The sequence below is a fragment of the Ostrea edulis genome, chromosome 2 (assembly GCF_947568905.1).
Source record: "Ostrea edulis chromosome 2, xbOstEdul1.1, whole genome shotgun sequence".
In the NCBI taxonomy this organism is placed as follows: domain Eukaryota; kingdom Metazoa; phylum Mollusca; class Bivalvia; order Ostreida; family Ostreidae; genus Ostrea; species Ostrea edulis.
In genome coordinates, this window is record NC_079165.1 from 66,864,913 (window position 1) to 66,889,553 (window position 24,641).

Consider the following 24,641-nt stretch of genomic DNA (forward strand, 5'->3'; position numbering starts at 1 on the left):
AATTTATGTATAATGGTATTCAATACTAATCTCATTTCTGTTACATAGTTGACAAATTCTACATTCCCTAGGCATGCCTCTCCATCCTTCTGTTTCTATAGGTAATCCTGCATTACCAGTTCTAAATTTACATAAATATTTCAAATGTTTTTCGGTTAATCTAAGTAAATAGTTAACAATGCAGACTGTATGTTTATAATCCTTATACTTCTTTCCTTTTGAGGAATTATACATATCTTACGTCACATTAAATGGTTGTTCATTCTGTCATATGTAAAATAATCCACAATCCAATCATTTAAAATCTGTTTTATGTAATCAAACCAAGGACTGTTGTAATTTCTCAGTATATAATTGAGTTTCGAAGAAATCTTTGTCCCCTGTGAATTTTGTAATATGGCCCAAAAAGAAACAATTGCGTAGCAATAGGGTATCTTCTTAGCTCGCCATATATCGTGTAGTTGGGTGTTGAGGGTTTAAGATTCAACATACTGTATGTTTGCAAATTTTTTAATGATGTCTCTAACAAAGGTGACTGATTAAAACCTCATACTTCAAATCCATATAAAAGATTTAAGAATGGGTTTCACAACTTTATCAAACATATCAAGTTTACAATTAATGAATAGGGTTTTTTTTTTTTGGTTTTTTTTTTTTACATTTTCCATATACATATGTAAATCATACATAGCTATCTTGACTTTGTCAAATGATTCTTCGATATTTAGGCTATGGGCTACTTTTACTATACGTAACACCCAAATATTAGAAACTTTCAACTATTTCAAGAAGTTCATTGTTATATTTAAAAACAGTGTTGGTAGTGGAACTACGTTTACTCAAAATAATAATTATGGTCTTGGTAGTGTTGACCTTTAAGTGCCATGTTTTACAATATTTATGAAATACATCTAATTGATACTCAAGTTCCGTTGTTGTTTCTGACAATGATATTGTGTCATCTGCGTACAGTAAAACGAACTTGTACATAAGAGATTGGGAGTGAGGACAGGACTATTTAACTAATTTTACAATATCATCGAATTTAATCTTTATCGTAATAAAATTTATGTTGTGAATTCTTTCCCCACTTACAAAGCTCAAAAAGAAAAACCAAAATCTGCCTGTAAACAATCACCATTTTCGTGAATATTTATATCTTTCATGGAATTTGTTTTTAAAAACTAAATAAATTGTATCTGAGATATTTCTCCGATTAATGTATTTTCTTAGTTGTATTGTATACATGTGATCTGCTTAGAATGAGGCATGCTACTGAAATTCAGATTACAATGTGACTTCATCTCTAGTCTACATTTCATTGTCCGTGTCTGACGTTCTTTCAATACGACATTTTATCGACTGCGTTTCATATTTCCCCAGCATATGTCACGAGAATGAATTTTGTTGGTAACATCAGGCACAGAAGCATTATAGAAATTCACTGCGACTTTGAAGTTATTACATAATAGTATCAATATATTAAAAGTGTTCCCGACACTTTTTCTCGGCAGTTTTTGAATGACCTTGACATTGTGTAGTACAATTTCCGTGCCGATTTGCAAAAAATGAATTGGCTATGAAACTTTATTTCCCTGAATATTCCCTTTACAAAAAAGAAGAAAAATGCAGTAGGGCTGGTTAATTAATAGTGTTGAGAAATTCACTTCACGCAGGAGATGAAGACAACCACCAGCCGTTCAAGGCCATGGCTTCAATATACAATATTTATATTCCAACCATCTTCGGTTAGAAATGTAACGGAGAGAAGACCCGCCGGTTCCGTCCATGTATTGTTCGCTTCGTATTTAGAAGGCCCTGGGTTCCTTCGTCAGGAGCCCGACATTAAAAGTGAAAATGACGGATCTTTCGTCAGGAGCCCGGCATTAAAAGTGAAAACGGGTTCTTTCGTACATGACTTTCAAACACGGTAAGTGTTGACACGATAAAGAAGCTACGACCCTGAGTGCCTGACGTATATTGTGGAACCCAAAGCTGGTGATGTCTTTACAGGAGTGTAAAATGCTCGAGTGGGACATTAAACGATATACAAACAAACAAACCACGGGAAAAGGGTGTACTTTTATTAAGTTTCTTATCAGACACGTGGCGGCGGGAAATCCAAGAAATATTAGTTTTAGCACCCCGATTAGTGATACGTCCTACCGGTACTAGATAATGAGTACTAAATAGTTGTGTTATTGTTTAGGTGTTTGATATTCAGTTTAGAGTAATTATTCAATCCACACTAATCAGTGATAGTGGCAAAATGACTCCCCTGCGTAAACTGGCCACGCTCAGAATTGAGTTGAAAACCAGTCAAACTTCGCATGTCAAGTTCAAGTTCTTTATTTCTTTAAGCTTTACAGTTTATCAGTATGTCAACACGATTAAGTCACATGTTGGATATCACACGTTGGCAATATTTGCCCCCCCCCCTTCTAATTCATATCCAATCGCGATTCAGCATTAATATCTTACATGTCGACCTAATCTATTGAAAAAAAGTATGCCACCATATGTCAGTATCCTTGGCTCTGAAGTATTTTCCTTGAATACTCAATTATCTATTAATTTGTTATTAATTTTATTTTATTTTCCCTACTCAATTTGGACAAAATTTTCATGCATATTGGGTATGCTGCGAGAAAGGTTTGTATCCAACGCACGTCTTATTTTCAACGAAGGGAAACAGGCAAAGAGAACCTGGATGAGGAAACTGATGTGAGCTCACCTTGATTTGGGTGCTATGCAATCATGACTTTGAAGAGCACAACACCCAAAGGTCAAGACCTTAACTAGTATGATTAATTTTTTTAAACCTATAACAAATCTACTATAACAACTTTGTTGAAGATACACTGCACATGGTCAAACATTGATAGTTTGGCGTGATGTCGGGTCGAAACTCAAAAGAAGATTTACAAATCTTAAAGAGTTAGAAATGACCATTGTATTTTTTTTTTATTATTATTATTTCAGGAATTTTGAATGTTGTTTTTTGGGGGAGGGGTATTTTTGATACAGCAATAGATAAATTTCTTGTTATATTTGCATGTCCAATGCTTTTGCCTTTGATATCTTTACAAATCGTATTGAAAACCATTTCAACGATAAAATGCTTTCTTTTTTGTTTTATCGGGTAATGAAGGTAGCAAGCATTGCAGATTAATTAATAACCCGCGTTAACAGGTTTATGCAATGTTTTTCTTCAGTGATTGCCTCCTTCATAACCCGATAAAACATCAAAGATAGACATTTTATTGTTTATACAAATGTATTTTTATGTATTGGCTGTAAAATATTATATCGTTGACCCATTCGTTACTATAAACGGAACAGCCAATACACCCTTTGACCTTGACGATGCTCCATATTTGGTCATGATTTCATATTTGGAATGTAGACGTCATCCATAACGTCCCACTCGAGAAATTTTCCCTCATATGGAGACGTCACCATTCCCGTTGAAGGGCTGCAAAATATAGGCCTATGCTCGGCACTTACAGTCTTTGAGCAGGGAGGGATCTTTATCGTGCCACACCTGCTGTGACACGGGGCCTCGGGTTTTGCGGTCTCATTCGAAGGACCGCCTCTTACGACAAGCAAGGGGTACCGAGGACCTGTTCTAACCCGGATCCCAAGGAGTGAAGGAAATAGTCCATAAGATATATTATAAAAGCACATAAAACAAGTAATCAGATGATAATTTAAAGCATTATTCATTCTATTTATTTTATGATATGATTTGCAATGTAGATCAAAGTAGTTCATAGTATGCAGATATTCTTACGCGGACAGGTGGTACTAAAACCCGGGTCAAACTAGTTTGCAACAAATATGTATTCATTGTCGATGATGAATACAATGTCAATTTCGAAAGAAATATAAGAGAAAAAATTTAGTAAATGTAAATATTTACTCATAAATGCGCTGCAGTTGTGAACTATGAGCGTATGAATCTTGATTAATATAGTATGTCTATTTTAACGGCTGGGATTTTTGACAGAAATTAATGTAGATTATAAATACAAGAGATGATTTTCATTTTGAAATACATATGACGGCATCAAATGCAACGATTCACGCCAACATACTTCATGAGGCAGGTTATATTTCATACCCTCAGTCCTTATTCTGAATATTTTGTTTTGTTGTAAAAATGTGCCATTGTAATAGTTTTGTATGTACCTTTAACCATATAATCATTAATAAGAGTAAAAGTAAGATTTTATAAAAATAAAGATTTTGGTTCTTTTGATTATACAGCATGATATAAAAATAAGTTTTTGTTAGGGAAGACAACAATGTAATTTCGCTTCCTTCAGAGCCTCCGAATAGGTTTACTAACGCAGATATTAATAACATGCAATGTCAGTGTATAAACCGTAATTGTTTTCTGTCATTGAAATAGTAAATCACAATTTTATAACAAAAATTCCCAACACCAAAAATGACAGTAATGCTTTTAATTAAATAAATTAGTTTTATTTTTGATTTTCTCTATGTTTAATTTTTATGTTTTTAACGCAAAGCTTCACTTATTTTGTAACAGCTCACATTGTGAGGTAAATAAATGATATACCGGGTGATTTCAAATTAGTATAATTTATTTACTACTAGTTCATAAAAGGCTATACCACACGATAAAAGTGGCTACATAATTTTCTGAATGAAAATAGGTTTATTTGTATTAGACAAAACATTCGTGATTTTTATTGATACAACCTGAACAAATCTGATGTCGCTAATACAAAGACATCCCGTATAGGGTCACATCAGAATGAACTTTAGATAAACCAATCAAATCGTCGCTGGCAAAATCGTTGGCGGTAGGAATAAGTGACAGTGAATCCCGAAGTGTTCCTGATAGGACCGTAGATGCTGAATGAATACTTCTAGAAGCATTTGATTGGATGACTTTAAGTCACCAAAATGCATGCTGACGTGAACCTATACAGGATGTCTAGATCTTTGTATTAGCGACATCAAAATATTGGATCGGATCAAAGATCGGTTTTAATCAGGTTGTATCAATAAAAATCACGAATGTTTTGTCTAATACAAATAAACCTATTTCTGGTTTTAATCAGAATGATTGATAAATGAATTGTGCGCTTTCAAACCTCTGAAATATTTTTCATCTTATACTTAAACACAAAATTATATACACGTACAACCGTATGTATTTTAGCGATGGAAGCATCCCTAATAGCTGTAGATAAGCTAAATTACCAAAATATAAAATGGGCAATTTTACAATTATATTTTTTAAACACTATAATAATACAAAGACAGCAGTATATCATCTAAACAGTAGTTTTATGGGAAGTATATGTGTATTTCTATATTCCCTGATTATTGTGTTAAACCGCTGTACTGTTAACGTTGTGTCTGTTGTGTATTTTAACTCATGTGAAGGAGAATCTTCAGACTATTTGTTGTGTATTGTGATGTAAATCAAAGGTGATTTCCCAAAACTTACAAAGAACTTTTAGTAAATTTGAAATCACAAAACTTTTCAATAACCAACAACATCAAAACGTAGGACTTTTCAACACTTTGCACCAACATCACGATAAATTAAAGGGTAGACTTTTTAACATAATAGACAGCTGCTTCTTCAATAAAAATGGAACTCGGAAATATTCATATCTTGTGATCAGTCACTCAAAAATGCTTTATTAAATACCACTCTGATTCTACGCACAAATACTCTGGATTTAAAATACTGGATTTCCTCATCGACAATACAAGTATATGTACAATGTGCATAGTCTTTAGTCTGTTGGAATTCCAATGGGTAGATATTGTGCTCCTTTATTAGCTGACCTATTTTTAAATTCTTACGAGACAGACTTTATTCTAAAGTTTCTACATGAGAAGAAAATATTAGTATATATTTTGCTATGGCCTTCAACTTGACATTTGATATTAGACACATCGACGACGTTTTATCTATTAACAAGATATGTTGAATCGATATATCCTAATGAACTCAAAGAACAAGGTACGGTTGTATACATAAAAAGGCCCAAAAAATTTCTCTGTATAAAATGTGTCTGGAATTAACCTTAATCAGCGTTTTAAGAAAGTAAAATAAATGCCAGGTATACCATGTCAACAAAATCAGAATGATAGTCCTAAATGGATAGCATTATGACATCATGAATAAGACATTTCCCGCCTTTTTCTCAAAATAAGCCTGAAAACTTTCAAATGTCATACAAATTATTGCTCAGGAAAAGATGTGCTCATTTGTCGAGCAAAATGAAAATGATATATATTGTGTATTATTTTGAGATGAAAAACATGCTTCAATATGAATTTGCTCGACGCATGCGCTGTATGTTTTCTAAAAGGAAAACCACCTGAATTTGTGGATATTTTCATTGAAAATGGCATTTTTGCAATTTTATGCCAACTTCAAGCTCTCGTCATATGACACAAATCATTTTGCTGATCAAACTGAGTGAATTTTGGGTTTGCTAAACTATTCCTTAATTGAATGCCAGGATTTGAGCTCCATGTGAAATCATCAATATTTTGGGCCAGATGACTGTAGAAACTGTACCTACTTCTTTAAAAAAAATTCACAGTCTTCCATATTTTCTTCATTTGGATATTTTACATGTAGATGCTAACAGAAAACTGATAACTCAACTTTATGGCAAAGGGGATGACTTTAGATTCTCCATTGTCAACTTCCCATTTATGTAACAATATTCCATTACCACCTGCATATAATATTTATGTCTTTCAACTGATTGGATACACGAGAACATGTTCTGCGTATGATTTTTTTTTAAAATCAAGACAGGTTACTGACAAATAAGTTGATGATTCAACAATCTTGTTTAGAAGCAGAATTTTGCAATTTCTCTGGTTGTTATAATGATTTAATTTGTAAATACAACCTGTCAATAGGTCGAATGCTGTATGACGTATTTCATACCAATTGTTAGGCCGTTCTTTGCACACTGACTTTGACTGCAGAATACTCCTTTTACCTGATCAAGATTTAAGGCTCACCGCAGTTGTGACCGGTCGATAGGATATACTTACTTCTCCTCTGATGTTTCAAGGGATCCGTGTTTGCCCCATGCTCTCGATTTTGTATTTTCATTCATGTATATGACCAAATACTCTTATAGAATTTAGGGGTTGATGTATCTGAGACGTGAAGAAAGTGTAAAATTAAATGTCAACTGAATTTTGGTTTGTTGGGAAAATTAATTATACTGCTAGTATCAATGGACAATTTGAATAATAATATTTGATAAGAAGAAAATGCTACTGCACTTTTTGGATGATATATATAATTCGATTTCCAGGAAAGCAACTGTCTTTGTGATAAGCATTGAGAATTGCTTATTTCTATTAGCTGAATTTTCTCTCTCACAAACTTGTGTAAGATCCGAATAATTAAGTAGCAGTAGTAGAAATCATGCAAATCCTGGGAGAGTAATTTATCAATAAGAAGGATTTGTGATGTTTTGTTCCAGAATTCAAGACACAAAAGGCAGATATACTTCTGTATTTTACATCTTTAAAAAAGCCCAAGAAACGTTCTGTCAATGACTTTTAATGAAGTGGTATACCCATATAGGTATTAACTGAATTAAGTGCAGACAGTTTTACAATTTTCAGACAATTGGAGCTATTTATGAATTGGGGTAAAAAATTCAATTAAAAATGATACATACATCTTAAGCGGTTTATTCTATGCAATCACAAACATTTTGTTTAGTGGTTCGGTAAATCGAGTAAAACTAGGCATTTTTCTGAATTGATTTTTGCATATATTTTGGGAAGTATGCGGAATTCCGGGATGAAGTTTGGTAGTAATGTAAACTGGATGTGTATGAATATACATGTATTACAAAGTGAAATCTTAATACCATTTGGTTTATTATTTTTTGTGAAGAAGGCTCTCACAATGCATACATTATAGAAATGAGGTTAACAGATGTCCTAGAGTGAATTTAGTCAAGAATGAACTAAAAATGTCGACCTATTCCTTTCATTTGGGATGAAATCAAATAGTTTATGTTGCACAAGTTATTGTACATCGCCATTATAGATACATTAACCATGTCAGTTTGGGGGGTGGGGGTGGGAGGGGATATCAGTACGCATGTACATTGTACCTTTAACATAAGAAAATTTTGCAATTCCTGGTGCCGCCATTTTTGTTTACATGCGGTACAAGACATGTATAAATTCGTTTGCGAATAACGTGTATTTAAATAAACCCGAATTAACTCGAGTTTTTCAATAGAAATAAGCCATACATTGAACTTGGATAGAGTGTTATTGACCGTGAAAGTTACTATTTCTTGTTTCTCCTCAGCGAAAATGTTCCTACAAGTTTCATCAAAATGTGATGTATACAGTATACATGTAAGTAAGAGTGATAGATATTGCTGAGAGTTTGCAACGGAAATTCATACTGTTTTGACATTATGCTAAGAAATTTACAGGCAACAGGGGACAGGTTTTGTTGTTGTTGTTCTGAAACATGTGGATAGGGGGTATATATCAAAGTCAGATTATGACAGACTGATAAAAAATCATATTTCCCTTTTCTGTCAATACGTGTATTTCATATTGGTGTATAGTTAATAAATGATGACCCTGAATTACAATCTATACATACTAGTGCTGGTGCGCAAAACATGCTCTGAGCAGGTGCCTTTTTCTCGCTTTGATTTTCTCTCATTTGGGCTAAATCCGCACTACCAAAACCTCATCAGAGTACCATGCGAGGATATTTAGACACTGTACACAATCAAGAACTCTGTCTGTCCCTCTTAAAAATATATCTTTCATCTCGGGCCATCCACCTTCCCTCTCAGCTACAGACCTTTTGCTGGACCATGTAGGTTTTCACCTGAATTTCATCCCGTGTGGATCCAGGTTTGAATAGATCCTCAGTACTCCTTGCTTGTCGTAAGAGGCGACTAAATGGGGTGGTCCTTCGGATGAGACAGCAAAAACCGAGGCCCCATGTCACAGTAGGCGTGGCACGATAAAAATCCCTCCCTTCTCAAAGGCCGTAAGCGCCGAGCATAGGCCTAAATTTTGCAGCCCTTCAACGGCAATGGTGACATCTCCATATGGGTGAAAAATTCTCGAGAGGGACGTTAACCAATATACAATTAATCAATCACCTAAATTTCTTCAGCAACTGACCATGTGTCTTAGTTTCATATTTGCACCTATATGTATACTAGGAATCATGGTGACACCTATATATTGCATATCAACTTTTTCATTAAGCACTAGGCTACACTTGACATGTATCCTAAAATTATTTTAGACATTTTTACACATGCATGTAATATAACTTCATATATGGGATATTTCCTTCTTTTTTTTTTTAAAGAAAGTTGACTGGGCCTATAGTGCGAAACTATTCTCTGAGCATGATCAGAGATACAGGAAAGGATTCGGGGGGGGGGGGGGGGGGGGGGAGGGGTCGTTCCATGAAAGTTCGACTAGTCAAATAGTGACGATATCCCTCTTACATCAACTGAACTCGTCTAAATAAAAAAGTGAAATGTACATATGTTGGCTTTCAAGCTGTAAATTTTATATTGGACAAAATAATCAAGATTATTCTTTATGAAATATGCATTGATTATATCATATTGTCAAAAACTTCGGATTAATCTCTCAATTCGTAAACATCACATACGGTATTAATATGATAAGATTTTTTGTGTATTTTTTTTTCTTTTAGTCTTGAGTGCTCAGAAAAACACGACTTTAATGTGTATGTTTTTGAAGAGATACTGAAGTTGAAATATGTTTTCCCCGATTTAAACTATCTATTATGGCGTGTTTTCCCTTTGCACATTTTATTTTATTTTCCATTATCTTTATCCAGCTACGACACGTCTAATTATTTCAACTTTTTGGGTCCACTAAAGGTAAAAGGTGCGACAATATGACCTTTTTTCAGATCAACCTCAGATCAGTGTAGTGAGGAGAAAGTCCACTGTCTTAGACTATTACTTTCCATTTTAAAGGTTTGAATCCAGGGCTGAGCTTGGAATTTATATTGTTAAAAACATTTTTACTGGTATGTGTATTAAGAAAAACAATATTTCTATCATAATTATTTCGGTTCCAGGTCTTTGATTTGTAGACCCAGGCGTCGTAATTGGTAATTGACCAATTTCTTTATGCCGTGTTACGTGACCAGGTATGCGAAATAAGTTAACTCTATTTCAGAAAAAAAAAGAAATGGCATCGTCAGTATGAATGTCGGGCCTGTTTAGTGGTCCTTCTAAAACAACCACTAATGATATAAAATCCACAATTGATAAATGTTGCATTAACGAATGCATATGTGTTCACTAATGAAAAATAATATATCATTAATGGTGCACCATCATAACCATGAATGATAATAAATCGTCTGTTTAAACTTTATTTTTTCATTAGCGAACGATTTATCATTAATGGTTATGATGGTGCATCATCAATGATATAAAGTTTTCATTTGCGAACACAAATGCATTCGTTAATGCATTATTTATCATTAGTGGATGTTATATTATTAGTGGTTGCTACAGTCCTGTGCATGTGAATTTCACCAGTCCTTATTGGGGGTTTCATTATCAATTTCTATGGCTACACAGATTACATTACAGGTTACACACAGAAAGCTCAGATCACAAACTCTTTGAAAAAACATTTAACTAACTGCTTAATATATTACTGTTGATATATATATATATATATATGTATATATATATATATATATATATATATATATATATATAAAGTGTACATAGTATTCTGGTATGTATCGGTGAGCCATTAGTAATCATTGTATTCATTTTTTAAAAAGTATCCAAACACGAAAGTATGAAAGGTGAAGATAACAAACAGTGATCTATGGACCTAATTCCATGATATTTTTATTAATCTGGTTATTTTATTTCTGCAGAGAACCAAACTTCTTGACAAGTGATAAAAATTTCAGTACAGCTTTACCCTTCAAAAATTTCAAAAGCAGAAAATCTTAAATCTAGTTGAGTTAGCACTATTATGAAATTACACCAAACCTATTTCGCCATGTAATATATACCATCAAATACAGTAATATTCAATATTGTCTTGGTATTTCTGAATGCATAAATCTGTGTTTATTGAGGTTCTTTTTGTAGTAAATCAAATGTTGATGCTTTTATTATGTTATTTGAGAAAAACATTAACATTATAAAGAATATTCCCCGGTAATCTTCCGTAACATTTTATATTGCAAAACGTTCATACAAAAATAAATACATGTCATGTTGTGTTAGTCAACATAGGGTTTCACATCCGCAACTGATGCTTAAATCACGTGGGTGTGCCGAAGATGCTGAGCGCCTCCCAGCGGTAGGTGAGATAATCCAATCAGAAAGCTGATCTGCTGTGATTGACGCTTTGTTTCTTGGAGACTGGAAATGTTCTTTCGAGGAGGCCTGTGGGAGGGATTCCGTCACGGCTTGCACATGTTCTGATCCCACTACACTCGCTGTTTTGTCGTATCGTCTTTCAAAGCTTTGGCTTACATCTACATATGTTGGGAGTCACTATGTAGAACAGCTCTCCTCTGCAGTAATACCTCTCATGCCATGGTAGTGACCACAGCGGAAGATTAATTTTCTTGGATTTTACTATATTTTCTCGAATGACGGTGAAGTTGCTCTCAGCAAATCTGTAATTACTGTATGCAACACGTTAACACTTGACAGTAGTCTGAAAACTCTTGATACCCAATTGGCAGAATGAGTACCTACGGCTTAACGTCTGCGGATCATCATCAGTTTGCCAACTTTGACAAAGTTGCAGCTTATCACAATGCTTTACAGAACAGCAAGGCCAACTTCTCCGTTAGTCACTTGCTGGACTTGGAGGAACTCCCCAGTGAAAACTGTGCCATGTATGCTAACACCGATCCCCAGCCTGGTCTTCCGACTCAAGCATGTACCCCAACCCTCAACAGCAACCATCCAGGAGCAGGGATGACAGATTTGGGCAATAATTCGCCCTCCCCTATTCAGGAAAGAATGCAACAGCCTTCACCTAGTGACGGTAAAAGTCAAAGTGAGTTTTGTTCGTATTTATATTTGTTTTGCCTTCTTCGACTCCGGTTTTGTCTTAAATGGGTACAAGAAATATAACATGTTCATGAAGAAAATGTAATTTAGTTTGCTTATATCCAAATTGAGCTTGATAACAATTCCAAGATATATCAAATTAGTCCCTGATAAGGCCCGAAACATTGAATTTCATTAAAAACAAAAAATAACGAAATCATCAAAGCTTATCAAGCATCTCATACATTCTAATTATTACTACTCAACAAGTGATCTTTCAATAGTTCTCTTTTTTTAGTATAAAAAATGTATTTACGATTCTGTTAGGATTTGTCTTCAGAGCCCACCGTTTTCTTAGATCATCATAGACTCCACGTTTGTTTTATCAGTTTAAAGCATTTATATATGATATTTATCAATGTAAATTACCATTTCAAACAGCCGCTTTATTTTCGCCGGCAGTACGGATTGGTTATGATGATTGAATGGAAACAGTATACAGTGGAAAACGTTTGTTGCAATAAGCTCCCTAATATCCCGGATAATACTAACTGGGCATGACAAGGCATTCCGAGATAAGTTAACTGATTTCATTCAGAAAATAGTGTTACTAATTAATATGGCGGTAAAATCTGTCACAACGATTTGCGGAGAAAATTAGCTCGTATGCTTATATTAGTGATGTGTATCTGGTAGCAAGAAACGTGTTTTCATTTATTAAGGATAATTTGTGTATTTGAGGATTTTTTTTGCTGTTGACGGGCGGCGCTTCTGATTAGGCATGGCAACGGAGTACCATTTTCAATGAAAACGATATGGAAAGAATTACCTGTTCATTAAATAGTGATTATTGTTTGTAAACACTGTTAGAGTGGTTTGTGCTTGTATCCCAAATGCAGAACAAGATTCACCCTCAAAGTTAACAACTGTGTGGTTGTTCCTTCTCTGAAAACAAAATGAGGACTGTAAACGAAGAGCCACTCTTCATTTTACATTTTGTTACAAATTTTAGTTACTTAGTCTTCATATAGTTTATGGTGAAAGAAAATCGTGTTCTGATTAAGATGATTGTAGTGGAAATTCAGGTATATCTAAAAATGATAATAAAAGATAAATAAATAAAATAAAATAAAAATGAAAAAGACAAACAGAAAACATCGTATTAATTACATTAAGAGTAAACATTTACAAACACACAATATAATATTATTTTTACTACATGGCTACACATGGCGGTGATTTTCAGCTGGTTATACATGCATCTATAGAACAAAACTTTCCTTCATCCAATGAAGAGTTCCTCTCCACTAGATTACCTGTTTATGTACAGTAGTCGATGTTTTGATTTAACGGTATCTGTCTTTTGTCAGCCATCAAATTGTCTGCTTTAAATGTTGATATATGTTGATGAGTCTTTAAGAAGGATATACGGATTGAATCATGATATCTGTTTGATGTATTAGTTAGGATTTCTATTCAACAATTCTCAGTCTTACAGTTTTATACGTGGAGAAGTCGTGTACTATATATATATGTATATATATATATATATATATAATTTCAACGATAGATACACGTAGCATTTGAATACGAATATATAATGTATAAAGTGTCTTTAATTGGTAATTTTAATACATGTAGTAAACGCTGTATTATATAAATTAAAGGTAGAACACTTTAGTAATTAAATTTCATAAATTCAAATTTTTATCAATCTTTCAACAACATTATTTATAAGTATTATTGGAAACTTTCTTTTGTGAAGTGTAAGAGAACAAGCAATTTTAAAGCTACATAAACAAACATGAATGGGATTTAAAAATCGTAATAATATAATATAATGTTGTATTTATATTATATTTATACATGTGTATATTCAACAATCAAGGGCCTTCAGGGGTCATATACAAATTTAACAATTAAACATTATAACTAAATGATAAGGTTTTCTCTAATTGACATTGGTCTGGAATTGGCTCATAACAATACTTTATATATGTATAGATACAAACTTTTCCTTCACTAAAGCTACTTATAGTATGGAAGTATGCCTTGCATGGGAAAAAGATGTTCTTTTCTTCAAAATTATATTGTACTTTTTAAAATTCTAAATAATGCATACATTTTGTACTCTATTTCATGAATATGCTCTTGGTATATATTGAAATTAGTATGATAGATTCTTGCAGTAAATGGAGTCGTGGAATACACATCTGTAACTCTGGGTGTCTTCCTCGTTATAGATATCATTATCCCCTAGTGTTGTATAGTCGTTATGGTTTTGTTTTGATACTGCCAGTGTTACTTGATGGGTTAGGAAAATGTTTGTCTACATCACAAACGGACTGACATGACGAAGCGCTCGAAAGATAACATTAATTACCCATCCTGGAAGTCCTTCTAATAATAGAAGCCCTTGTCTTTCTCTTCGGAAACAATGTCATATTATTTATGTGTTTTGTACTCACCGCATCAGCCTCTTGACATTTGCTGAAGCTTCCATATAAATCTTGAAATGACAAAGTTAGGGTTGGTATAGTTCATTGATAAAATTAATGAAATAAATGGTGCGAATGAGATGCCCTCACTAATCAGCCATGGGGTGATACCGCCGTGCTTTTAATTACAATTTCAAGTGTTAGCAGAATGATGGACGATATTACATGAATTTAATTATCGGCATGTCGGCCGGGTAACGTTCAGGTGATGAACGAGAGCAGAAAATGTAAAAGGCCTCCAATTTCCCACCAGAATAAAAAACTTGACTCATAGTAATACCAGAAACTAGGGAATTCTTGCAACAGTTTTCATTATTATAAGTTAGGAAAGTATATTTAAAAATCTGTTTTTCTTACGATTATGTGTGTGTGCGTGTGTTTATATAGAATTCAGGAAAGTTTATCGTAAATTTTTGGGCTAATATTTGATAAAATGGTATTTTGTTAACATACAAAAAAAATGTGGAAAACGACCTTTTGGTTTTACTGATTTCGCAAACGCACAGGAATGAAGAAAGGTAAAAATGGATAATGATGCTAACGAAGAGGAGGTAATTAATATTAACCTACCTTCATGACTTTATTCCCAAATATACGTTCTTACTGCTTATGAATAAATAAATAGGACTATTTTTGCCTAGTTCAGGCAATATTGGCGTTCGCGCCCATCATACTGCAGCAATTGTTTTCTTCGAGAAATACTACCTTGGAAATTACCAGTGATTTGACTGTACTTTTTTTGAAGTTTTAAAAAAACAATTCACAATCATCACGACTTGCAGAATATTTAGATAATAGAATAACCAGGAATACTGAATATGACAGAATTTGAAAACGCTTTGGGTACGTGCTGAAATAGAAAATCATCCTTCCACTTATCATATAAGAGACCATACATAATTTGACTTGTCTACATAGTGAGCCTAACGAGCCTCGTATTTTACAGTTATTTCCATGTTAAATCGTGCTAATGTCAAAACGATAGCCGCTGCAATACATTATTACCTGCTATCGTTTCCCTGCCTCTTATATTGCTATAGACAGATAAGAAAAATTCTGATTTTTTAAAAAACAAAAATAAATAATGTTTTCACATGATAAAGTTTTTCACTGGGTTTTACTTCAGAGATACTTGATATCATAGTTTTGTACTTCTACGGAGGTATGTCTTTTTATTATTGAGAAGTATATTATCAAAGTATTTGCTGCGGTACATCTTTGATACACTCGACTCGAGGTCACTTTTGCGGTTGACAGTATCTAGACTACATGGAGCCTTTGCAAGCACCTATCATACAAGGGGGCTTCTCAGTTTTAGATTCCCATACGCACGACTGGCACAATACGACTAGAATGGACCACAGGTCAGAGGTGGATGCCTTAAATCACATTAAATTGGTTTTTTGTCATAAAAAAAAACCCCATATGAAGTTAAAACAGAGATAATGTTAAATACCAAACAAAACTTTTCAATGACGATATTTCGAAGCCTTTTTTTTTTAAAACTATAGTAGCACTCACGAGTAACATCGAATCTAATTAGTGCGAACATCTCTTGATAAGTGAGTAACTAATTGACAAGATAAAATTCTTATATCGTTATATATCGATCTGCGAGCGTTCTCCAATCTGTTTTCATAGAAATGTGGAACAAAAAAAAAGGGGAAAAAGAACGTTTTAACCTCGATCATTTTATCTATGTCAAAATAAAAGACTCGGTGAAAGCTAATTTACAAGTCTATGAACGATATGTACATATTTACGTAACTGTATTTTCTCTTTTCTTAACATCATTGAAATATAATGAGTAATAAGACTTGCTCAAGTCTATAAAATCGCGTGAAATATTTATAAGCTGTGAAAACATTTGTACATACAGATATATATTTCCACAAGGAAATCTAAACGAATGCGTCCCCAAGGTCGTATTTAAAAGAGATACTTTGTGTACGTAGGATCTCACATTCCTGCAGTTCTGACAGTTTCAGAAACACATGCTACATTTTATACACACACGTACATGCCTCCGCCAAGATCGACTCTTAGTTGTCAAAACTACGACACGGAAACATCGCTCAATAGTAGCCATGAAGGATAGGGAAGAATTCTGAACCCAATGTTAAGCAGGAGATCAAAGAAACATCGAATTTCAGTCAGAGGAAATATACTTTGTACAATAGCTGCCATAGATTTTCAAACTTCGCTAAGAGTTACACTGCCTATTAATTAAATCATGTATAAATGAGGTTTCCATGTTTCAGACTCTTCAAGTAATAGGCGCTCTCTAATCTGTTATTTATTACTTCAATTAACCGGCAAATTATTATGCTTGAACACGAGAAACGTATTACCATCAATTTTTCACTTAGATATATATTCTCAAAAAATTTTAGTGATTGAGTAAAAGCTTAACAGAATGGCTTATTGTAGAAAAGTTTTGAAGAGTCGACATTTCACGTCGGTCCATGATACCATTGGTGAAATCGGAGTCCTTACCAGGAGAGATAAACTTCGCAGAGTATTAAATTGCATTCAATAATTAGTTGTCTCACAATCAGTTAAGACAGTCTTCGCGTCTATGGTTGATAAAACACGGACTTGGCTGATTAGGTTTACTTTAGACACTTTGTACTGTATATATATATATATGAATATGTACTTTTTGTATAACACCACCACATAAACTCAATGTAAACTCGTGTAATAAGAGGTTGTTTTGTTTTTTTTTCAGTATTATAGTGCTTTGTAAATGACAATAAACCAGTTATTATGTCACATAAACACGTGAAATGGCATCGTTTTATCGTATTGTTTTACATGTACGATTGTTCAAACACTCAGTCTGATGTTAGGCTATGAAGCAAGACATGCCTGCGAAAATTTTTGTCAGGAAATAAGATACTTGGTTAAACTGAAGAATATAGATAAAAGTCTAATGAATTTCAGTCAAATTTTCTCATATAACAAATCACTAAGAAATGACGTTTTGTTTTACAGAAATATCTTCGACATATGATGTTTAGGAGTAAAGGTGTTAATATTATACAAAACGCATCACAATGTCTGTTGTCTAAATTGAGAATTTTTCGAAAGTAATGTAATTATTTAAAAAGAAAGGAGCAAGAACTCTGAGTTTATCGAAACAAACAAAATAATATATCTAAAACCTTGTCAAAATAAAAAAAGAGAAGATATTATGGCATTTATGTCTAAAAGTTTCAGTGAGGACGTGTATTGCTGGAAACAAAATCATCCCAAAACACTTGATGAAGACTGCTGGCGCCTTTGATGTCTTCATTTCGACAACATGACAGACTCCGTACTCTGAGCAACATTGAGCTCTCTCGAGGGTTAAGTAGCAGCGCTACCGAGGCGCGCACACGTGGTCCAGTGAGGCAGGGTCGGTGTATTTTCTTAACAAAAGTCAACATTTGTATTCCTAATGTACATTCCTGCTGAGCTGGTTGGGGAATGGTCGAGAGACGTGAATGACTTCTGCCACAAAACCAGCCGAGCAGTTGTTGCACTATGGAATTTATAAACATAGCATTAACTTTATATTTTGCTTTCTATTTCATTTCTTTCTTGCATGCTTTCTTAAAATTCTCTTTTAAAACAACCGAATTTGTTTGATTGCATAAGGAACATGATATTTTCGGAATTTTCTTGAATTTTAAAGAGAGAAAAAATTCAAATAAATATGCTTTGAAACATTACTTGAACATAAATTTTGTTTGGTCTTGTTATGAAGTTAAGTATAAGAAATATTCTAAACACAATTCATGTATAGATAATCATATTATACATGTAGATTAATGGAAATCACACATTGGTGTCTTTTGGTGCTGGTTCGTATCTCACCTTTAACAAATGGGAAAACAAAAGAGGAAGATAACCACATGTACATGAAAGAGACATTATTACGTTAGATAATATCAATAACAAAACATACCGTACCCAACTGTAAACTAGATTATATGTTATCAAAATCATTGCTGTGACGTCATGCTTTTGTTCTTCGATCCAAAATTAGTAATATCGAAACAGAATTGGATGACATTTAAATAAAAATTAATTACTGAATACCGCTTTGTTTTCACTGCAGTTTCATAGACAAAATCTGCGAAATTAAAACTGCAGAGAATAAAAACTAGTCATTTGTACCTTTATAAAGTGTGGACATTGAGACTGCGTGAAATGCGGCTCCATGATCTTAAACTGAGTCAAAACTTAGATACTGTGTATCTATTCTTGACTTTCTAAAATGACACAGATATTTTTATTGACTGACTTACAATTATCAATATTGTATGGATTAGATTTGAAACTTTGATTTGAGTAAAAATTAAACCGTGAAAATGAACAGGAACGAACCTGAGACTGAATATTATTTTATAAGTCTCTCATAATTTAAAGGATAAGCCATCCCAAACTAATCTAAAAGGAGATTTCAAAATGTAAGAAATTTAACTTTCAGAACTCTTATCAAAAATACTCTGAATGCTTTAAAAATGTAAGTTTACAATTATTGTGCATAAAATAATTTGAAACAAGAAACTGGTTGCACTAATGCTGTGCTGTTTAATTCGACACCTGTATAACCCGTTTCGACGTGAATTATGAAACCTATTTTTCATTCCCAACTCTTCTTTTTCATGTTCTTTACACAAATCATTTCTTATTACATTATGCAACTGCATCGACTCATCTGACCTTTTTTTACTTTAATTTATCGTTATTATTCGTTGTCGCTCAGTGGTTAGAGCATTCCTTCGTGACTAGAAGGACATGAGGGGGGGGGGGGAGGGGGGGGGGATAGCGTCCAACCAAAAACGTAAACTATGGAGTGACTGCAGCTCGGCGTATAGAAGTGACAATCGTGGGTCTTCGGATGAGACCTTAAAAGTGTCGCGGCAGGCAAAAGCACAATAAAGAACACTCACTGCTACACCACAATTTGTGATGTCTCAATTCAGCAGTGAACATTTTTCGAAATGACGTAAAACAACCAGAAATAAATATTCATTATTCACATATAAGTAATGATTATTTACATCCATTTTGATTCCTAACTCCTTGGTATACTTACAGTTTTATACAGATCAAAATCCAATCAAATGGGCGCGCGTCCATCAACGATTTAATAGCGTTCCTTTCGGTAAATATATCAGGTTGTCTCAGATAAAAAGAAGTACAATATATGTCTAAAACATAATTGAACATCAATTCAACAGAATTATACCTGAGAGTGAGCAAAAAAGGAAACTGAAGTTCTATCACCACAAAAAAATATATACCTCAACAGTATTGAAGAAATGTACTGATGAATAGTCATACAGAGAAATTGGTAAAAGAGTGCGGCTGTATTTTCAGGAACAGAAAAAAAGTCGATTGAAACCAGACTCGTGTGAAAGTTATCATAGTTTACATTGTTTTTATTGAATTTCTATGTGATTATAGATTTCTGTCCTTAAAAAGTAAAGAAATAAACAATTCATTCATTATAACTGATTTTTTTTTCTGTTGAAACTACCAAAATAAAAAAAACTACACTACATTACGTGTAGTCTCACTTTATCCCCCGGTACATTCATTTTTTTCTTTCTGTTTTGATTCATTAAAAAGCAAATAGTTATAATATATAGGAAAAGAATTTTATATATTAAAGATCAATTATTTAACACACATATAGGAACATTTAGAAAATGTATTTTATTTATGTTAGCAAAGACCAAGAGTGCATAATGAAAAAAGGTCCCATAGAGAAAACTTTATTCTCAAATTGAAAAAAATAATAATAGTAGATCATGCTACTTGTAGGAAATGTTTCATCAGTTAGAGAAGTTTTAAAAATATCATTTTGCCTTTCATTTTTCATATATTGAATGCTTTACAACATTCACGCGATAAAAATATCCTTGAAATTTGACCGTAACCGTAAAACGTCCATAGAAGTATGGAAAGCCTGGGTTTAGGGTTTATTATAAGTACATGTGTGAATGCAAGTCCTTAACCTACAACAGCTCCAGGAAAGCTGTCAATCCATTCTGTATGAAAGTGATTAATTTTTTTCAGCCAATACATGATGATGGAATGATGTTCGAATCTCCCTCGAATCTTTTCATCTGTATGGAATATTCCATGACTATTAATTTTCTACCGTTTAAACAATAAAACAGCCGCAGATAAGCAAAATATGAGCTTCGTACCCGTTCAAAGAGACCGGAGAGGCTAGACACGTTTTGTAACCGAGGTGTTATGCAAAATTTTATGGAAAGAAAGTGTTAAACTTCTCACCCTGATTTCAAACTACCCATTCGCTTAAAATGCTTTAAAAATCGCTAGATAAGACATGGCTATTCATAATGTATTGACATGTAAACGTTCACAAGTTTTAAAAATAGTGGAAATGTACTTCAAACAACGTGGCAGTTCACTGTTATCGTGTAAGCCGGACATTGATTCTGATGAGATTGACATATGACATATATAAACATATGATAGGAGAATTTGAGACAAGCTGGGAATATAACACTTCACCTCAGCTAAATGCCACATTCTTCTTTTCTACAATCCACTGCATGTATTTTTCGCTCTACCTTTGTAAAATTTGATATACTGACAACTTCTGAAACAAGCGACCATCTTGAGTGTAAGCAAAATGCAATCCTATTGGTTGGCATCATACTGCCTTTGATATATAACGGATATTCCTATTTTTAAAAAACTTTAACCTGGAATTTTCCATACATGGATTAACATCAATACTTCATTAATAATAAAGTATATATTTAGTCTTCTTTTTTCTCTCGATTTAATGGCATTTTTAAGGGAGTGGGTAGTTTGAAACCTGGGTCAGGGTTGTAGCCCTTTCTTTCTATAAGGTTACATCCCAAGTAACAAAACGGTATTTTTGAATTAACCTTTGTGCAACAGACCAAAATGTATACATGTATGTGCATGTAAAATAGTTCCAGTTCTCGCGCTGCAGTTTATTTCTCTGCGATAGTTGCAGGGTTATTTCTAAATGAACCAACACATATATGGGGTATTTTGTTCATAGTCTGTAGCTAACGTAAATCCAAATTCTTGTTCTTATCTAAACACCCAACGATAAGGCGGGTGGGGGTGTCCGATAACGTAGGCATTGAACTCTTAAAATTGTATCTGTATGTCTACTCACCCTCTACTGTATTATTTGTATATATTTGTAAATATTTTGTATTTATTACCGATGAGCTGTATAGCTTAAGGAAAAATAAAGAATCAGAAAAAAAATGAACTCTAAAATGTGGCGCGTGTGTCTCCAGCCTGTCCCGCAGTCCATGCTTCATGTCTTAAATTTTCATAATACCAACAATTATATTTATTTTTTTAATTCACAGGTGGTAATGAGGATGACGATAAAGATGACAAGGACAGCAAACGACGACGAAAGCAACGACGAAACAGAACAACGTTCAATAGTAATCAACTGGCAGCGCTGGAGCGAGTGTTCGAAAGGACACATTATCCCGACGCCTTTGTTCGAGAAGAACTCGCGAGAAGAGTTAACTTGAGTGAAGCTAGAGTACAGGTAGGCATCACGGGAACCACTGCACAAAGTCTGTTTATGTTTCCATATAAGCATTGAACTTTCCATTTTACAGAAAAACTTCCGCAGATTATACAAATTTTTTGCCCCCTCCCATGCTACCGTTCTATTTATAACCCCATGATACAAGCAACATAGACATTTATTCCTTAAATGATGATGTGCTATTTATCTCTTCTAACTCGTTGTTCATTTAGGTCTGGTTCCAGAATCGGAGAGCAAAGTTCAGGCGCAATGAAAGAAACATGATGGCTCAGAGGGGTAATATGTACGGACGACCAGAGACTACTCCTATTGAGCAACCTATTACACCGAGGCAATCTTCCATGGGATCCGCCGATTCATTGAACTGGTACGCACCGCCAGCTTACAGTCCCGCGTCTTCCTCTTCAAGCTGTGCTCTGGCTAATCATTCATACTCCCCACCACCTAATATAGGCTCAAGCATAGCGTGCCTCAGGTTAAAGGCCCAGGAATATAACACAGTTATGCATAATCCATATGCACATCAAATGTCCCAATGACCGGAGAGTAAAATGATGTGAGAACATTAAAAATGTGACACCGCTTTAACGTAATTGATGGTGAAAGGAAATTATTACTGTTTTGTGGGATAACTTTACCAACAACATGTTCGTAAGTGACTTGATTGGAATATATTTAGTTATCTGATTTCGATGCGATAAAAACTCAGGATATTTTTCTATGAAATATGGCCTGAACTTGGCCTCGCCAAGTGTACAGAGCAGAGAAAGTGAGATGGGACGACAGATTATGTCGCCTAACAGAGAAGCAGATACACAAGATGTCTGAAAGGAGCCATTATCGTCACATCGAATCATTGTCATCGTCATCATGAACGCGATCTTCAGCAGAGGAACTCCAGTCCTTGTGTCACAAATCCCCAAACTTAATTCCTGTTCCATTTATAGTACGATGGTGTTCTGAACGGAACGTGAATACGTGTGAATTGGAGACATTTGTGTCTTTGACAATATTGTTACAGATGCATATACTGCTTGTCATAAGTAATAACTATGTTTGTTTGCGTGGCTGTAAGAATTGGTATTTACTCGTCACAGGTTGTGGATGTTAAGAGATTTATAATCACGTGATCTTCTGTCAGAATGTGTATTCGAACACACCTGTTCCCCTTATCCATCCGTCCTTGTGTCGGCATTGTACAGGGGCTTCCAAAAGAGTAACGTTTATACATAATTTTTCAGTTTTATAAATCAATTGGTTTATCTTTTTATTGTTATATGCTCTTGATGGTATCCGAATGGTCAATAATGCAAAACGATATGTTTATCATCCCGATGACATTGGTACAATTATATGCATGGAGAATCAATAAATGTGCATTTTTGAAGTATAAAATGTTGTTTATGAATGTGAAAGAAAAACCTCTTACACTGTAAAAACTATCAGTTCTTTGTGCCTTGACATTGTTGTGCACAACAACAAAACAGATGATGCAATACTCTTTTTATAAAACCTCTATAGCATTTTGTAAATATATTTTGAAAATATTTCAATCTGTTTAAATGTTTATATTGCGGAAATATGCAAAATAAAATGTTATATATATATATAAAAAGTGCACGTGTCTAAATTATTGTTACTGTGGACGCTCTAGAGATACATTCCAAGTTCTCTCCATCTTTGTGGTGTGTGTCTAGGGATTTTCGAGGAGCGCTAACATGTCTTCTTTGTCACCATGCCAACACTAGTAATCGTCTGCCAAGGAAATGGAATTGGACACGTGTGGATGAGAGTAGATGTTGTCTTAAAATTTACAATAAGAATGTTCAAGTAATTGATGTAAAACTATAAATTACATGTAGATAACGATATCATGAAATATTATTGAAAACATATAAATTGCAACGAATTTAATCATTTAATCCATTTCTTTCCCATTTACATTTTGTAATATTTACCAGGTACTGGATAATGTGGTATACAGGTTTCATGACTGATTATTCTAAAATTGTTTTGATACAAGTCGAAAATATCACAGGGAATAAACTCCGTAAATTCTGACGATGCAACACTGATTACGATTTTAATAGGTTTTGATAGTCGCACATTAAAACAACAAGCACTTTAGAACTATCGAAAAGTCGTGGCATGAAATGTATGTTCATAATTCATATAAAAATGGTGCCACAGTATACGAAAACATTAAGCGGTATTTTCAGATGCGATATGCATAGAATGCCTCGTCAAGAATCATATGGTACACAGATGAGAAATCGTGCATGACTTTTATATATCTTGTGAACATATCTTTGGCGAAATGGATAGCCATTAAATGCCGTCCCGTGTGCCCTTGCTAAGCATGCTAAGTGTTTGTTTCCGCGCGGCTTCCCGACTCGATGGTATCACAGACGAATGGACGACGGGGCGAGACTCAGGGTGCCCGGGCCTGGGAACAATCTCAACCTT

The 24,641-nt window shown here is 34.0% G+C and overlaps 1 protein-coding gene across 1 annotated transcript; it reads left to right on the forward strand.

The window, feature by feature from the left end:
- Window positions 1–11,286: 11,286 nt before the first annotated feature.
- On the forward strand, window positions 11,287–23,790 carry LOC125680978 (paired mesoderm homeobox protein 2-like). The gene is made up of 3 exons (XM_048920845.2): window positions 11,287–12,105; window positions 21,982–22,172; window positions 22,388–23,790. Exons 1-3 carry the CDS (start codon window positions 11,787–11,789, stop codon window positions 22,712–22,714), a joined length of 837 nt encoding a protein of 278 aa, XP_048776802.1. The 5' UTR covers window positions 11,287–11,786; the 3' UTR covers window positions 22,715–23,790.
- The last annotated feature ends 851 nt before the right edge of the window (window positions 23,791–24,641 follow it).